General features: G+C 35.0%; 1 protein-coding gene across 7 annotated transcripts in view; it reads right to left on the bottom strand.

The window, feature by feature from the left end:
• The window catches only part of ROBO2 (roundabout guidance receptor 2), a 1,388,177-nt gene that overhangs the window by 53,281 nt on the left and 1,315,141 nt on the right, over nt 1–19,755 (bottom strand). For all 7 annotated transcript variants that reach the window (XM_030802115.1, XM_030802114.1, XM_030802113.1 and 4 more), the window contains 3 exons: nt 18,896–19,067; nt 7,558–7,740; nt 1,330–1,372 (listed from right to left, as the gene is read on the bottom strand). In XM_030802115.1, coding sequence (XP_030657975.1) covers nt 1,330–1,372; nt 7,558–7,740; nt 18,896–19,067 — 398 coding nt within the window. The remainder of the gene's footprint in view (nt 1–1,329; nt 1,373–7,557; nt 7,741–18,895; nt 19,068–19,755) is intronic.

The following is a 19,755-nucleotide window of genomic DNA, read 5'->3' on the forward strand; positions in this document are numbered from 1 at the left end:
AATTAATATATGTAGACTCCCTAGAATTAAAGAACTCCAGCAATTCATTAAGGCTGTACATAGATTAACAGTGGACGCAGGGAGTCCTTGCCCGGGATTCTGTCAATGTCCAAATGAATTCAGGTGTCTGTCCTGAAACTGGTAGAAATCAGTAACATACTAGGATCCCAAAACAAGGTTTGATGATAAATTGGCACCTCAAGGGAGCAACCGCTCAAAGTCACTGCTCTATGTCAGCCATTTCTAAGACTTTGGGCTACTCCTTCCTCAATTCCTGCGGCTACCTTATGTATCTGTTCCCTCTAGGCTGTAACCCTTGTTATGAGCCGTCATGCTTGATTTGGAGGCAAGGAACTTAAGTGAAATTAATGAACAGCACTTATACTGCTCCAAAAATAGCACATTTCCAAGTTCTAAATTGCAAAACATCAGGGGAATATTAAGGGTTTTTTTTGAAGGTAATAAAAGATACACTGTGATCTGATCCAGCATGTGAATACAGTCTATGAGTAAAATTTCCTTCACATCTTATTTAATAAAGAAAGAACTTCCTTCTTTAATATAAAAGATGGGATTCTGATTCCTTTCCAGATTACTAGCATATTTACATGGAAATAGAACGTCTATAATCAGGACACTTTTCTTTTGATAGACCCCGTCTGGTGCAATCCCTAAGAGAAACATGGTTTCTATGGAAACTGCAAGAAGGAGACCCAACTGCTTTCTTGCTACAGCCACAAACTCTCATTAGACTTCATCTCTTTTTGCTCAAATATTGATTAAATGGGAGATTGGAAGTTATTACCACAGCCTAATTACAATCTCCATATTGGCAAAGGGAAAATAGATGAGGATATATGAGTTTGTTATCAGCTTTTATCAATTTCAATTGAGTATCCAAAGTTGTGAAATCCAGTCCTATCAATCTATAGCCTATTCATCATCCATGAATCATTTACTTTGTGATCGATTATGTGTAATTGTTCACTCACAGCAATTTAGTGAGAGCCAATAAGGAGTCTTAAACAACAGCAACTTCATTTGCTAATGTCTAATTAATGCAGTAAACATCCTGCTAACAAATGAACACATTCCATGTGATATTTACTACTAATTTCTTCAGGGGCATCTGGGAGTTATGAAACATCTGGACTTGATTCCTCTAAAGTGCACAACAGATAGATCATTAAACTTTGTGGTAAGCCATTTAATTCCTCCTAGAATTCTCAGACTTTTAAGTGATCATTTATTACAATAATAGGCTCTTACTATAGAGTTTCCCCAGTCCTGATTAAAAGTAAAAATAATGAAACAATCTCCGTAGCATACCTTCCATTGCTCATTAGTCCTCCATCGCCTCTTTGAAACGTAACTGTAAAAAGAAGGAAGACATGCACGCACAAGTAGTCAATATTAATTACAATTAATAACAACTACATATTGGCCCTTAGTTTAGAGCTGAGGCCTCTGGGAATTTTAACAAAATATAATTAACATAATTGTACAGAGAGTAACAAGCAGTGGTTTGGCCCAAGGCAAAGCCATCATTTGCTCCAATTTTAATAGGACATTTCAAAATTCTTTAAGCCAAATCCATGGTTAAGTTAAAGAACCAGTTCGTATTTAAATGTCAAACCTGTTACAATTAGTATATATAGTGGTATTGCAAGATCAACATAGCATTATTGTGAATTTATCAAATCAAGATTTTTAATTTTAAAACAAAGATGTCCTAATTAGAAGGCATAAGACAAAACACTTATAATATAAATTGAAACAGGAAAGTTCCAACATGTTATGTCCTTCTAATGAAACAAGAAAAACAAATACTTATTGACTACAGATTTTTCACCATCATAAATCCTTTTATGACCCTCATAAACAGTGATAATTACAACAGACATGAACTATAATTAATAGAGAATAACATGCTCACAAAAATGAAATTTTCAAATAATTGATACTGAATATATTCCTAATTGTACGTAGTGATCAGAAAAGTTGAATCCTCCATATAACTATGGAACTTATTAGCAACACCAATAAGCATCCACCAGAGCCACAGCCAGTGAATCCACTCTCTCCAGCCGATAGTTTCAAGCCTACAAAGCCAGCAACATGAAAGTGGATTTTAAGGACTGGCCAAAGAATGTTATTATCAGTTCAGGTCCATCATCCGTTATCCAAACCTTTGCAGCCAAATGTATCTGGACTCCAGAATGATTCAGAACTGAGAAAGGTAATATACTTTGCCTATTACAAAGAGGTTCTGAGACAGTAAACTGTATTCAAAGTTAGTTTTTCTGCAGTAGAATGTGAATATCCATGATTAGTAGGATAAAGTCTACAAATAGCTTCACATTAGTTTGGATCAAATTTTGCCATTAAATTAGTTAACTAGAAAATTATTTTTAAAAAGAAATGTGGTGTTTAGAAGTGTACAGCTTGCAAAAGTGCAATAAACCTGCAATTCTGACCAAAATTAACGTGGATTGGCTAAACCAATCACTGGGGATGAGGGAAAAAAATATCATTTTCACAGCTGTGAACCCAATAAACCCTATCTTTGGAAGGGATTGATTATATTTACTACGATTTTTTTTAATGTGGTGAGTACAGGTGAAAATAAATGAAATTTAATCAGTTGATTCATATTGTAAGTAAATAGAGGATATATTGTCATTTAATATATACACATAGTGAATAAGTTCTTAATTTGAATAACTCTCCATAACTCCTCTGTTCTCAAGTTTGGGCTATCAAATATGATGATCACTCTTTAAATTTTACACATTTCCAAATGAAGTCCCTCCTTTAAGGTTATCTAACTAATATTATCTCTCATGCTATCATAATCAGGTAATATGATTCTAAACTCCAAGGGTCTTCATGGGACAGTAAAGCATATCAGGGCTTTTAGGAACTTCTTATTGGTATCTGAAATATACTGCCTTATCAACTTTATGTGTAATATCTCAAATGCATTGCAAAACAATCCTGACATAACCTTTGCATCTGCTCAACACTGGCTGTAGGCACATACTCAGAGAAGATGCAAAGGCTCACTGAACTGCGGGAAATCAGGAATCAGCAGTGCATCTTTCCCACATTGTGCCCCTTTAATAACTGCTTTTAACCAAAAAGAATTAATCTGAAATAATTAATGCAAAAAATTGAGCACTGGAGATATTAAATAAATGCCTGATTAGTACACACACAATGTGAAAACACTATAGCTAATTAGCTTTCCATCTGATGTGACTTCCTAGTTTGTTTTTTTTTATGGACTATCAATTGTTTTAGTCTGTTAAAAGAGAGTTAAGATAATGGTGTGAATATCATTGTGAATATGCAAATAAGCAGATGCTCATGGGTTACACCTCAAAATGTGCTGTTTAAGAGATATGTGAGAAGCTAAGTAGTTTTCCCTAATTTAGATGCTCTTTTGTCCCATTCAAACTTTCTGTTACTGCCAGAGCAATAAATAATATTAGAGCAAAGGAGGACAACAGAAGCAGAGGTACAAACATTGAGTTGCACTTAATTTTAATACACGAACCAGTGGCAAATTCTTCATGACGTGTAAAGTTTACAGCATTATAATAGAACACTGAAAACCTTATAAAAAATGTATCATGAGGCCAGGCGCGGTGGCTCACGCCTGTAATCCCAGCACTTTTGGAGGCCAAGGGGGTTGGATCACGAGGTCAAGAGTTCAAGACCAGCTTGGCCAAGATGGTGAAACCCCGTCTCTACTAAAAATACAAAAATTAGCCACGCACGGTGGCAAGTGCCTGTAATCCCAGCTATTCCGGAGGCTGAGGTAGGAGAATTGCTTGAACTTGGGGGGCGGAGGTTGCAGTGAGCCAAGATCGCGCCACTGCACTCTAGTCTGGGCCACAGAGTGAGAGTCTCTCTCAAAAAATATATATACACACACATAATGCATTAAAGTTAATTTGCAAACTTGTTAGAGTATGAACACTATAGTATGTGTGGCCTATATAGTATGTGTGGCAATTGAAAATTAAACGCTGTGAGCAAAATAATTTTAATTTAAAAATATTTCATATTAAGCATTTGGGACAATCTGTTTTCTATTTCTGTTCCCATCACCGTTAAAAGATGTTTTTCAAATGATTCTAGACTGCTAATAGGGTGTCAAAATATTCTATAAAGACACGTATCTCTGTATCTCTGCATATTAACTATACAAAGGCAAAACTTCACACATTATGTAAATATTTGATGACCTTAAAAAGGCTCACATATAATTTAGTACACAATCTAAATTTCCATTTTGTATTATTTCTGTCAGAATTTTTTAAAAAACCTTATCTTAATGGGTTATTTAGTCGTGTTTTTAAAGCAAGGGAAAAACAGGGAACACTTTTTCAAGTTTCATTTTTTACTTTATGCTTCAAAACTTTTAGATTTGTTCTATTTTGAAAAGTAGATCAAAAGTAACTAACTTCTATTAGATCATGAGATTTAGGGCAGACTACAAATAACTATGAACAATTAGAACTCCTAAAATGGAAATCATATCTGGTGTTTTGATCAGCATTTTGTGTGTCTGTGTGCAGAGAGATGAACATACAAATAAAATTCCACAGCAAATTGAAAGCTATTTTCAGGTGGTTCTCATTTCAAAGAAGTGTTTGCCTTGAAGCTCTAAGAAGGGTTGGGCGTGGTCAGGCAATCTTGTTCTTGTCACAATTTTGATAATCACAGAATAGTAACTTTGTGCTTATTAGAGATACATATGGAATAACTGTGAATCTCAATCAGAAGTCTCTGTTAGCATCTAAAATTAAGAACTTTCAAGGAGTTACATACAGAATATTTTAGCTTACACTAACTGAATAGGGCTAAAGTTTCCAAAAAGTTCTGCAGATACCACAATTTAAAATGTTTTTGAATTGCATGAAATATTTTGAATTTCTTGCAATTTTTACAACAAATGTAAGGTAAAGAGATTTTGCAAGGTTATGGCATACAAAAAGTAACTCTAATATTACCTCACAGGATTAATCCTAATCTCACGCCTGCTACAAGTCGGGTAGAGGAGGAGAAAACATAACTGGTAAATTGACATTTTGAGTGAGGAAGCTTTCCGAGTGCCTATCTTTAGTAGGTCACATTTTCCTACTCCAAATGGAAACTTTTCCGTTGCAGCCAAGCCTCATTCCTTTTCCTGATAAGCTGTCTCTCAAATATGAATGTAGATTAATCCTTTTTTAATAAGCACTAACTCAGCCCAGATAATCAGAGTATAAAAAATCCATGAAATCTTTTAAGTGCCTTGGATGGTTTTGTCCAATAATTTATATTTCACTGACGATTTTAAGACCTATGTGTGAAGTGTTTAGCATTTCACATAATTTGCTCACTCATATTAAATTGTTTGTATTTACTGAGCTTCATAAAATCTGTTATCTTCAGAGTGAGCCATCTATCAGTTAGGTATAAAACTTCTGAAAGGCTTCTCTCTGGCTTGGCCTTACTCCAAAACACCTGAAGGGCATAGCACCTTCTGAGTTAGCAGTTCTTCTACAAGCAGATGAGTATCAATAACAATAAAAAATTATAACAGGAAATGTACTATTCTTGTCAAGCGCAATGATCAACATATATTTTCAAATTAAGTGCATAGGTTGTGCAAAGAATTGCTGTTAAAAAAAGAAGAAAAGTCTCTCTGGTGTAATTTTACTAACAGTATAAACTTACCAACTGTGAGAGATATTTTATTTATAAGGAGTGAGTGAATGAAGAAGTATGGAGGATAAAAATGCAACACTCCAAATGTGAATATATTAGAACTTTGCACTGAACTGACCAGCACAGTCAATTTTTTATTATCATTGCTAACGTCAAGTGAAGGGATAAACACAAAATAGTCCACGAATTAAATCGGTTCTTCCTTATATTTCATATGATTTATACGAGTGTATCACAGAAATGTAATGTAACATGGTGGCTGATTAAACAGAAAGGTTGACGGGCAATACCTTCAGCGATGAAGGCAGAGAACTGGACTGCATTACAAGAAGGTACATTAAAGTATCATTAATTTTCCAGACTCTGACACTCGGTTACTGCCTAGCACCCCTTTCTGCAAAGAATCCCTCACTGTTGAAGTGATATAGCACTTGGGTGACAAATTATGAGGAAGCAGAGAGGCAGCAACCAGTGAGAAATGAGAATGGCAGAATGATGGCATGTCACCAAACATGGAAGCCTCTTGTCAGTGGATATGCTGTACTACTTTCTCTAGTCCTGGAAATGTATTCTAACAAGTAACTAATAAATTTTAACTTCACAAGATGTAGACACAAGCAACAATGTTATAATCAAATGATCATAAACATATAAATGCATCAAATAACAAGCAAGGCAACCAAGTCAGTGCTATACTTAGCATTTTGCACTATTTCCACATTCTCGGCAGTTTAGGAGCCTACAAGCCACAGCATCTTAAAAGCTTAATAACCAATGACGCCTCTGTCAAAATCAATTACTAAGACATTTATGCTTCCTACCAAATTTAATATTAGAAATAGAAGATTGAATATAATGTCTCAAAAACTTCTTACATATTTGTAAAATCATGTCAAATTAAAATTGCTCCCTTGTAAATTCTAGAAAGTGTGAAATGTTGTGAGATATTTCTTATCATTGCTGTTGGAGAAAATATTTAAAATAAACTGCACTTAAAATTGTAATTGAACATTGCTTCAGTATTGAGTTCATTGTCTCAGTCGCTGACTTTAAAATCTTGTGTGTCCTCTCTCTCTTCTCTCTCTACCATGGAGATATTTTGAAGGCCACATTATAGGACACCCTTGAAACTCTGTCTTGGATTCTAAGAAGAAAACATTGTTATGAATATGTAGACCATCTAGGGTCTTCTTTTTATTGTTCTGCTTCAGCTTCTTTCTCTTTTTCTTCATTTTCATTTTCTTTTAAAATACTGTTCATTTGCATTGTAATAAGAGTCTATTTAAGTGAACAGTAAATCACTTAATTCATGCCTCATCAGTCTTATCAATTCTGGTGAGATTTTTGCTTGTCAGTATTTTTCATGAGGGACATATCCTATTGTAATCTGCATCCTGACACACTAAAAGCTATATTTCAAATTTTTCTTCTTTCCTGAACATTGAAGTAATGCTCATGCATAAATCCACTTCTCAAACATGGCTTCATAGCACGTAACACATAGTCTGTGTGTGTGTGTGCGTGTGTGTGTGTGTGTGCGTGTGTATTTGAGTTTATGATTTCAAAGAACTAGTTGAGAAAAACAGTTTAGCATTTTTATCAGTCTGTGCTCTTGTTATGCTTCACTGGAGCTACAAGCAGAAAGACTGCCTTATGGTTATAAAGCGATACGGTCAAGAGCAATGCATTAAAGCGTGTTGAGTGTAATTGCATTTTACAGTGCAGCTTTCTAAAATAAGCCAAAATCACTCATCTGTTATTCCTTTCTGTTCCTTCCATTCATTTCATTACATTCCTACAGATAAGAGATTTTCTTAGCTGGAAATAGTCACTTACCAGCATAATTACTGAGTCCCTTCCTCTTCTTTCTTCGCCAATACAACCATATGCTAAAACCCATCAGAATTACCCAGCAGGCACCACCAATGCCAGCGATAAAGGCCGGTTGCTTCACCACATCAGTGATTTGCTCTGTTATGCTGTTACTGTTTTCAGTAATGACAACTTCATTGCGTCTCCCTACGGAAAAAACAATAGTATTAGTATATATTAAAGCAAAAATAAGCACAGGAGTACAAAACATGGTGCATCAAAAATGAACCAAAATTATGTGAAGGCAGGAAATACTTGTTTTGTTTTGAGCCTATCACAAGTATTGATAAGCATAGCTCATAATTTTCAAAAGAATAATCAAATCATGAGTTTGCAAATGTGATTAAGAACACTGACCTCTTGTGTTGTGGTTTGCTGTGGATGAATTCACAACATATGTTGATTTATCACCTTATAAATTATAAAAATAAGAACTAGGAGTTGAATTAATAACTTATCTTGAATTACATCAAGTATTTTTAAATCTAGTTCTCATTTTTAAGAAAGCAATTACAACTCTTAACATGGAGAATTTGCAAATTGCCTTTCTGCTAAGGCACGGTCCACATTCAAATGTTCATAATTCACAAGGACATGTAACTTAATATTGACCTTAATATTCTACCAAAGAACTTATTTTGAGCCAATATCCTTTCATTTTCTGGGAAGTATTAAAATTACCATACAAAACAATGACAATTATGTAAAGAGCCTTCACAGAGATCAGCATGTATAATTAAAATATGAAAAAGATGAAACTCATATATTCCCTTAAAGTATTTGAAACTAATTTGAAAATCCATTTGAAAGCTAAATTTAAAGAACAACTTAAAAGTTAACTTTGAGGTCTCCATTACTGAGAAATGCATTTAAATCTGGACTAAGATTATTCTAGAACTGGTCATGTTTGGAAAATTTAGCCCTCTCAGATAATTAAGAAAATCTCAATCTACATTTTAAATAGGTCTTAAATTTGTGGAATCATAAGATTTATGGGCTTATGTAGCAGATTAAGAAACGTAGACACTGGGAGTTAAGTGATTTCTAATGTCAATATCATGCCTAATTAGTGACTAATCAAAGACTTTAAAAGGTAAATGGTAAGCAAAATATAAATGGCACATTTCAGCATATCACATCAAAGGAATGTGTGGGATTTTCCTTGTTTTCTTTATAGCACTGTAATACATTCAAAAGATCATGATCTTTGAAGTCATGATTTTGATGAAACCACTCTGCCACTTACTAGCTAAAGTAAGCAGTAAGCTTATATAGGGCACTAAATCTTCTAGAGCCCGTGTCAATTAGTAGGCACCAGTATTGTCTACTTCATATATTTTGGGAGGGTTGAAGTGGAGGCTCATATGTAGTTTTTGACTCAAAATTATGACCCATGTAAGTTTCAGGGCTGCTTTAAGGGCTTCTCAGTCAACCTCAGTGTCATGAGTGATAAATTATCTAGATTTGAGAATCCTGCAGATCTCAATTCACTTGTTTACCTCACTGCCTCTCCTTCCTTCCAAGGCAGAAAATTAGCCTACACTTCCTAGCATCTTTTGCAGCAGAGTTCAAAAAAGTCACTGAGCATCAGCCAGTGGCAACTAGGAACAAAAAGTGCACACAACCCTCCAGGCCTGATCCGTAACACTGCCTTGACTTGAAACTCTCTTTCCTCATTGGTTGGACAGAAACAGGGGAGCTGTTGGAGGATGTTCAGCTTCCAAGAAATGGCAGAGCTATGATTTGAAAGATCCAAAACCCCTGAATAACGGTATAGAGCAGAAACTCCATTTCCCATTCTGCTGACCCATATTGGTCGGGGCTGTGAATTAGAAATAAAATTTTATTTTGTTAATCTTTTCGAAATTCAGGCTTTTTTGTTATAGCTGCTAGCATTTCCTTATACATACTTATAATCCATTCCTGAAGGGTCTTTTGTATTAAATTTCAGATTTAAAAACCAGCTCCATTTATGTAGTAAATCTGGCTCATTTTCCCCACTGTCTGCCTTTAATTATTACACATGTAAACATAGTCAAAACTGTATTTAAAATGAGCTCATATTTTCAGTATGAGACGTACACCTATCTGGTGATTTCCTTAACTATTAGGAATTATCAGAAAGAAAACAAATACCTTATTGAACAAAGAGAAAAGAAAATGTGGCCTTCATTTTTGTAAAGGATCCATAATATATCCTATTTAGTAAGGTGCAATATTTATGTTACTCAAGGTGTATTGCTATTTTTTATGCTGCTGGTATTTTTGAAACAATGTTGTCAGTTGGACTAATTAGAGCATAGACAAGGGATGTGTGTGACCTGTAACACTCCATTGTTCTTACAGACAAAAAAAAATAATGAAATATAATGTCTTCATCCCATTGGAGAGTAATGAAGAACAAAACCAATTTGTTGGACTAAAAATTAATTAGACACATCAGATTCTATTGTACCTATTACTGTGAAAGTTTGCAGCTGTTCCACATATTATAACCAACTATGTAATGTAAGCGTGAAAAGCCAAATGATTAGAGAAGCAATAACTATATTATTAAGCAAGATAACTAAAATTCTTAAGTCAATGTAAATTGGTTACATGACACACTGCTTAATGGATATATATCTGAATGTATTTGCAGTTTTGTGTCTGTAAATGCAATGATGCAGAATTATAGACACTATGATGTAGAAGTCATCTTACCATAGGAAACTGCACAGAAAAGAACACCACCAATGTTAAGCCAGTGTAAGGCAGTGTGTTACATTTTTACAATGTTTGAATTAATGGTCCCTTCATGGAACTTTCTGGAAGGAAGGCTAAACTGAGAATGAATACATGAAACAATACATGGTCTGGCATAGTAGAAATCTAAAATTCAAATGCCAATACATGATATAATTAAAGCAAAGGGGAAATGTGGTGCAGTTTGAGGCACTTCAAGCGCCGTTTCCAGTTCTGAATAGACAATGGGAAAGTGTAAATTGAAACAGAAAAGATTAGCCGTCACTACATCACTTCTCAACTAAGGAATAACAGTTGTGTAGATAAGGGCATCAGACAAGATGTTAAGGTAGATACGCAGGAGTAATTAAGGAAACAATTAGAAGGCTTCTCAGTACAAGAGTAGATATTAAAAAGAAATAAATCTCTGAAGAACAAATAGCCTTTTCTAGGTTGAATTGTGATTTGTGTGTGTGTGTGTGTGTACACAAAAAATAGAACTTCTGTAATTCTGTTTTTATAATTACATTTTGAGTATAGCATATTCTATTTGAATAAAAGATATATTATTTTCTAGATTACTTTTATCTCATAGAAAAATGTGAAAACACTTGTATGAAATGCTAAATAGTAAATTAAAAGGTACTCATTATCCATCTGAAGACTCAGACTTTTATAAATGATAGGGAAATTAACTGAAATTTTCTATTTGATTTAAAATAATCACTAACTTTATTATTTTAAGTTACAGTTGAATTGTTCAGTGCATAACTGTGATTGTCATGACATGAGCTTGGTTATATTGTATGCTTGTAATTTTTTACTTCCTTACAAGGAAATAAATCCCCCAAATATCTGGCAGATAGTCACTAGGAAGAAAAAGAAACAGAAAGCTCTACTTAAGAATTTAGTATTTATTACTGAAGATAACCAAAAAAAACTATGAAAGGAAAATACGTTATTTGACAGTTACTTGAGAATCTTAGTTATCTTTCACTTAGAATAATTATATTCAGCCAATCCATTTCATAAAGATATAGATACAGATATAGATATTTTGTACTGTCTCTCTGGCATATATATGCCAGTATACAGTACATATATACATATGTGTGTGTGTATACACACACACACACACACACACACACACACATATAGCTTTTTAAGTGAAAAAATAAGGGCTTATTTCTAAATACTATAAATGAATACACACACATGTATGTTAAATCCTTTTGGGGTGTACCTGTATTTCTTTCTTATTCTAATTTATTTTAGAAAATCTCAGAAGGACAAGATTGTAGGTTTCCCTCAGGTTAAGGAATTAATTCAGTCAGAATGACTAATTAAGAAAGAGAATCCAATTTAAAGAAAAGTTAATACTTTAACTTTTTCTCTACAATGCTTTTAATATATAAAAGAAAGAAAACCTAGAGAATCTAAAAAATTTTAACACTATGACTGAATGTTAAATCTGTCCATACACCACACATTTGTAATAGAAAGAATTCTCCAGAAGCTGGCGGTTGGCTGTATATGCATCATTTTAGAAAATAAATAGAAAAAAATGAGAATGGCTTATATCAAACACTTTAAAAACATGTAAACTCTAGGAAGAAGATTTCTTATTTGTTTATTTTTCTTTAAAGACACTGGCAAGCAAATAAAAGCAGGGAAAACTGAAGCAGATGCGTTTATTGAATGAAGGGCGCTTTACTAGAGGAAATCTGCAGTTACGAGGCTTTCTTTCCCTTAGGGAGCCCCACAATCCATACAGTGACTTAAAATAGAGAGGAGAACCATATGAAAGAGGGAGACGGTGGAGAGTGATGCTCCCAAATTTGTGTATACTCTCCCCTTACATCCAAGGGTGAACCCTGAACTGCGCATGCAAAGAGAAGACTGTAGGATCTGGTGAAAGCAGAGGTTTTAGCTCATGTTCACGGCAAAACTTCCAAACCATGTTAGGAAGACCAGATAAACACATGAGGCTTCTCACCGGAAGCCCAGGAGGGGATCATGCCTTGAAAGTATTTTACTGAGGTTTTGTCTTGAGAATAAGGGCAAACATAAGAAGTCCCATACTAACCAATGTAAAAACTAAGACATCACCGGTTAAAGGTGACCAGACAGTAATGTACTTGCCTGCTAGAACACAAACATGCTTCAAAAGATCACAAAATGTTATTTCGTCTGCAATGTTCAGTATAGTAAAAAATTACCAGGCATGTGAAAATAAATAAGCAACAAACCAGAAAAATATAACCCAAGGTCGGCAGAAAAGATAATCAATAGAAGTAGACTAAGAGACAAGATGGATATTGAGAAAAGGAGAAAATAAGTTGAAGCAGCTATTACAATAGGTGTATGGACCTAATATGGTCATAGTAAATGATTACATGGAAAACATCAGAGAGAAATGAAAAGTGTAAAAGTAAGCAAATGGAAATTATAGAACAGGAAAGTGTAATATATGACATGACCAGTTCCCTGGACACTTCCACTCCTGCCCGTGAAGAAATAACAGGTATTGGGATATGCACAGGAAAGTGTAATATATGAAATGACCAGTTCCCTGGACACTTCCACTCCTGCCCGTGAAGAAATAACAGGTATTGGGACATGCACAGGAAAGTGTAATATATGAAATGACCAGTTCCCTGGACACTTCCACTCCTGCCCGTGAAGAAATAACAGGTATTGGGATATGCACAGGAAAGTGTAATATATGAAATGACCAGTTCCCTGGACACTTCCACTCCTGCCCGTGAAGAAATAACAGGTATTGGGACATGCACTCCCATCACAAACAAGTAGAAGACTAGGCAAAATACGTGAAAGAAAAGGGTAGGACTGGGATCTCAGACAGCAGGGAAAGAAACAGGGACAACTTCAATATTTTCACAGCTTTGTACCTACAGATAACTTTAAAATATGATGCAGCCAAGGCTAACCCAAACATTGCTGAACAGCATCCCTGAGTTGAAATGACTGAAGCACTTATGGAAGCTGAGGGGACTGAATTTTTTTTTTTTTTTTTTTTTTTTTTTGTAGAGACAGAGTCTCGCTCAGTCACCCAGGCTGGAGTGCTGGAGTGTGGTGGCGCGATCTCAGCTCACTGCAACCTCCGCCTCCCGAGTTCAAGCCATTTTACTGCCTCAGCCTCCCGAGTAGCTGGGACATTTGGTGCATGCTGCCACGCCCGGCTAATTTCTTTTGTATTTTAGTAGAGGTGGGGTTTCACCATGTTGCCCAGCTGGTCTCCAACTCCTGAGCTCAGCTAATCAGCCAGCCTCGGCCCCTCAAAGTGCTTACAGACGTGAGCCACCGCGCCTGGCCAGGGACTGAATTTATGGAGCAGAATATCAGATAAATATGAGAACTGCACTATTTATTTTTAATTTATTTGCAAGATAACTGACGTTCAAGGCAAAACAACACTAGAGCTATAATTTGTATATGGATGTTTATTACATAGAAGTAAAAGATATAACAATAGCAAAAAAAAAAAAAAAGATGAGAGGAAAAGGAGTGACATTATACTGCTCTAGGATCCTTATAGTCAAATCCTAGAGCAACTGTCACCAAAGAAATGAGGTGTACCTAATAATCCAAGAGTGGACACAAAATACTAACCCTTTCTCATTTTATCAAAAGAAAGTAGGGAATTCGGAAGATAGTAACAAAGTTAGCAAACAAATAGCAAGATAGTAATTCTAAACAAACACACTGATAATTACATTAATAATAACATTCTGAGTATGCAATTAAAAAGGCAAAGATTGTTAGATTGGATTAAAAAAAAAAAAAACAAGACTGGCTAGGAGAGGTGGCTCATGCCTGGGAGGCCAAGGTGTGGGGATCACATGAGGCCAAGAGTTGGAGAGCAGCCTGGCCAACATGGTGAAACCCTGTCTCTACAAAGATACAAAAGTTAGCTGGGTGTGGTGGCATGTGCCTGTAGTTCCAGCTACTCAGGAGGCTGAGGCAGGAGAATCTTTTGAACCTTGGAGACAGAGGTTGCAGCGAGCAGAGATCACCTAACAATATGCAATTTAATAGAACTGCACATTAAATACGAGAAACATGGGTTAAAATGAAAGAATGAAAAAATGACAATCCATGCAGATACTTACAAAAGATGATGTAGCTATACTAATATCAGACAAAGTAAATTGTAGGATAGGGAATCTCACTAGAAAATAAACACAGCCATTTCATAATAATAAAGAGTCAGTTTAAAAGGAAGATGTAACAATCTTAAAATACACTCATGTAAAACAAAGTAGCCAAAACATGAAACACAAACTTATAGATGAAAGGGAGAAATACATAAATCCATAATTACAATAGATTTCCAGACTGTTTTTAGTAATTAAAAGTGCAAATAGAAATCAATAAAGACCTGATAATACTAACAAATAACTTGACCTGAGATAAAACTTTCCACTGAAAAAACAGAGAAATGCAAATACTTTTCGAATGCACAAGAAACATTCAATGAGATCAAATCCTGTGTCAAAAAATAACTCTCCATATTTAATAGAGGAAATTTACACGAAGAAAAATTACTCTGAGGCTCTGGCCCCAGGGGAATTAAAGTAGAAATCAGAAACAAAAAGATACCTGGCAAAATCCCTAAACATTTGGAAATTAAATAATACACTTCTAAATAACCTCTATGACAGAAAAACAGAAATCCTTAAAGAAAAGTTGAAGATAGTTTGGCCAGGCGCAGTGGCTCACGCTTGTAATCTCAGCACTTTGGGAGGCCGAGGCGGGCGGATCACGAGGTCAGGAGATCGAAACCACGGTGAAACCCCGTCTCTACTAAAAATACAAAAAATTAGCTGGGCGTGGTGGCGGGCGCCTGTAGTCCCAGCTACTCGGGAGGCTGAGGCAGGAGAATGGCGTGAACCCGGGAGGCAGAGCTTGCAGTGAGCCGAGATCGCGCCACTGCACTCCAGCCTGGGTAACAGAGCGAGACTCCGTCTCAAAAAAAAAAAAAAAAAAAAAAAAAAAAGTTGAAGATAGTTTATATTCCATGATAAATGGAAACGTAACAAATCAAAGTTTGTAAGATTCAGCTGTAGAAATGCTTAGAGGGAAATTTAAAACTTTAAAAGACCCAAAATATAGGAAAGGTCTGGAATCATTGATTTGTGTTTTGATCTTAAGAGACAAAATAACCGTACATAGAAAAAAAATCAGAAATCAATTGGTTAGAAAACTAACAAAGCCAAAAGTTTGCACCTCGAAAAGATTAATAAAATTGATAAATCCTTATCAAGACTGATTTAAATAGGAAAAAGAGGGGTAGAAAAGGAAGAAGGGAGGATAGGAAAAAAAGAGAGAGAGAGTTCACATACATTTTTAGTATTTAAGAATAAAACAGGTGGCATTACTCTATATCTCACAGACATTCAGTCACAATAAGGGAATACTGTAAACAACCACATGCTAATAAATTCAATAGCTTGGAAGGATTAGAGAGAGTCCCTGCTGGGCAAAAAACAAAATATCTATTTACCACAACCAACACAAGAAGAAATACAAATTCTTTTTTTCTTTTCTTGTTTTTTTTTTTTTTTTTTTTTTTGGAGTTGCCTCAGCTGGAATATGGTGGTGTGATCTTGGCTCACTGCAACCTCCACCTCCCAGGTGGATTCAAGTGATTCTTGTGCCTCAGCCTCCCAGGTAGCTGGGATTGTAGGCGCCCGCCACCACACCTGGGTAATTTTTGTATTTTTAGTAGAGACGAGGTTTCACCATGTTGGCCAGGCTGGTCTCGAACTCCTGACCTCGAGTGCTCTGCCCACCTCAGCCTCAGAAATACAATTCTGAATAGACCTGAATTCATATATATATATATATTTAAATTCACAAAGAAAAGCATAGATATAACCACTGAATTCTAGAAAATATTTAAGGAAGAGGTAAGTCCTAAAAAACTTTCACATAATTTAGAGGAGGAAGGAATACTTCCCAAACTACTTTGTAAAACCAGCCGCCTGATTTCAATACTGGAAAAAGAAAACTACAGATCAATATTCTAATGAACATAGATGCAAAATTATTTACCAAATATTAGTAAATTCAGCAACATCTATGAAATGAATAATGTATCATGACCAATTGTGATTTATCCCTAGAATACAAGGTTGATTTATCTTTAAAAGTCATTCAGTAGAATTCATCACACTAACACAAACAAGAAGAGAGAGAACATGATTATCTGAAAACACTTAAAAAACTTTCACAACTACTAAAATGAGTAAGTGAGGTAGTACGGTCACAAAGCACAAAGGCCATATAGAAATTAAATTTATGTGTAATACAAAACAATTGGAAAAATAAATTTTAAAAATCCATTTATAATAGTGTTAAAAACATCAAATAGGCCAAGTGAAGTGGCAGGACCTCATGCCTGTAATCCCAGCACTTTGGGAGGCCACAGCAGGCGGACTGCTTGAGGTCAGGAGTTTTAAGACCAGCCTGGCCACAATAGCAAAACCCTGTCCCTACCAAAAATACAAAAATTAGCCGGAAGTGGTGGTGCGTGCCTGTAGTCCCAGCTGCTCAGGAGGCTGAGGTGGGAGGATTACTTGAACCTGGGAGATGAAGGATGCAGTGAGCCAAGATTGCGCCACTGCACCCCAGCACTCCAGCCTGGATGAGAGAGAGAGACTTTTTCTCAGAAATAAAAACAAAACAAAAAACACACACAAAAACTGAAATGCTCAGGAAATGTGTTGACACACTAAAGACTATAAAATATTGGATCAAAGTAAAGAACACTTAAATAATGGAAACATATATCATGTTCAGGGAAAGAGAGTTATTATTAAAATATTTCCTCTACCCATTTTGATGGATGTATTCACTTCATTTTCACTCACCTTTCCAACACAGTTGTAGAGATATCAACAAGCTGATTTGAAAAGTATGTGGAAAAGCAGAAGGCCTATAATAAGCAAAATAACTCTGCAGAAGAAAATGACAGAGTATTCACATTACCTGATTTCAAGGCTTACTATGAGCTACAGTAACCAAGACAGTATGGTTTGGCATATGGATAGACATATAAACAAACTGAATCCCATAGGGAATCCAGGAATGCATCCATGAATATATGATTAACTGGTGGAGAGGAAAGTCTTTTTAATAAATGATGAGTACACAATTTGATATACATATGGAAATAAATAAGCCTCATTCCTTTAACCACATTGCAGTTACCATCAGATGAATTATAGACCTCCACATAAAAGCTAAAATTATAAAGCTTCTGGAAGAGAACATCCTCAGTATCTAGAGGTAAGCCACAATTTCTTAGGAAGCACTAAATATCAAAGAAAAAATGATAAATTGTACTTCATTAAAATGTAATACTTTTGTTCATCAAATGACACTATTAAGAAAATGAATAGGGAAGTCATGGACTGAGAGAAAATATTTGGAACACATATATATGGAAAAGAATTTGTATCCAGAATGTATAAATAACTCCTACTAATCAGTAACAAGAGACAACCTAATTTTTGAAAGGCAAATATGTGGTCAATTCACAAAAGAAATTAAGTGGATGGCCAATAAAGCACATGTAAAGTTGCTGGACATTATTAGTCACAAAAGAAAATTCAAGTTAAAATCACAGGTTACCCCAATTAGAATGGCTAAAATCACAAAAACTGGAAACATCAAACGTTGGTGACAATGCAGAGCAACTGGAAATCATTTTTCTTGCTGCTGGGAGTATGAAATTGTATAACAATTTGAATATTGTTTAGCAGTTTCTCATAAACTCAAACTATACAACTCTTTTACCCAGAAATTAGACTCCTAGGTATTTCTCCAAAAGGACACAAACATTTACACAATAATATTCATCCTCTCAGGTGAAAAGCAGATAAACAAAATATGGCATATTCATACAATTGAATACTGCTCAGCGATAAAACATATGAACTGAATAATACATACATGGATGAATTTCAAAAACATTATCCTTAGTGAAAGAAACCAGATAAAAAATATCACATTCTGTATGATTCCATTTATACACATCTCAAGAACAGACAAACATAATCTATGAAAATAGGGAACAATTTTATGCAATGATGATATTAGATTTAATAGGATTTCTTCTTTGGGATGGTATATTTAGATTACAAAGCTTATTCTGGTCTGTTTCTTGTTAATTTTTGACATTTCTCTGACTAAGAAGAAACATACAGATTTGAAACATGATGCTCTCTCTTCAGTAACTATCTCATTTTTATTAATTTCAATGGCACCAAAATTGCTAATGAGGCAATTGATTGAAAATAATTTTTAAACTACCTTTCAGCATTTAAACTCTTAAATATTGCAATTTTAAAAAGGCTCCGGGACTTTTAAGAGCATGATCAATTGCACCAAGTATTTTTGTAAAAAACCCTAGTCAACCCATTTGTCAATATGATATGTGTACCCTATCATTCATAAGTGTATGTTCATTATTAGTATGTTGATGCAAAATCATCATCCACCTTGTCAGTTGACTGATTCTAAAGCACAGACCACATAGTTTGATACTCACCGATTATTATTGGCTGTGGCTCACTCTTTACTCCAACCCCTGCACTGGTACTAGCTGCAACCTCTACCCGGTATTGAATACCTGGGAATAATCCACCAATTATTACGGACCGAATGGCTGCATCCACAGTTTTGTTGATATGGAATCGCGTTTCATTTCCTAGACACCAGATCTACAGAAATGGAAAGTGAATAACACAGGGATATAATATTATCGTTTCTGGTAACTATAACTGATCTAATGTTCTTTAATCGTAACCTATCTATCTTCTAGGCTTACAGAAGTTTTGTAAATGACATCTTCTAAAGCCCAACCTCTGCAGTTTATTTATAAGTGTATATGTAAGTGTGTTTGTGTGCACATGCACGTGTATTAAAGGAAGAACAATAAGGGAAGCTGAAACTATGCCATGTTCATTTATATCTTATTCTCAGCACTGAATGCTCATAGTGAGTAATTTAGAAAGCACAGTGATTTCTTTAACACCTCTGGTATGTGGTCTTTGGTTGCAAATGGCATTTTTGTATGGATTAAAACACATAATTTCCACGCTTTATTTATCAAGATTTATTATGCATATAATCCACTAAAATATGGTGATTATAAGTTATAATATCTAAGGTATATAGGTAGACATCTAAGTAATTTATATTTCATTTAAGAAAATATTAACTTACATAGAAGTGGTTAACAAGATTAATTGACCTAAGTTATAGGTATTGACTAAAATGAAATTAAGCCAATATTTACGTTGACAGCCATAAATCTAATATTGATCAACACATATCTACACACACATACACATTCATGAGAACAAAGTGGGGGCAATCTTTAGATGTTGATGTTAAGGAAGTTAGGCT

This window comes from Nomascus leucogenys, chromosome 21 (genome assembly GCF_006542625.1).
Source record: "Nomascus leucogenys isolate Asia chromosome 21, Asia_NLE_v1, whole genome shotgun sequence".
Classification (NCBI taxonomy): Eukaryota; Metazoa; Chordata; class Mammalia; order Primates; family Hylobatidae; genus Nomascus; species Nomascus leucogenys.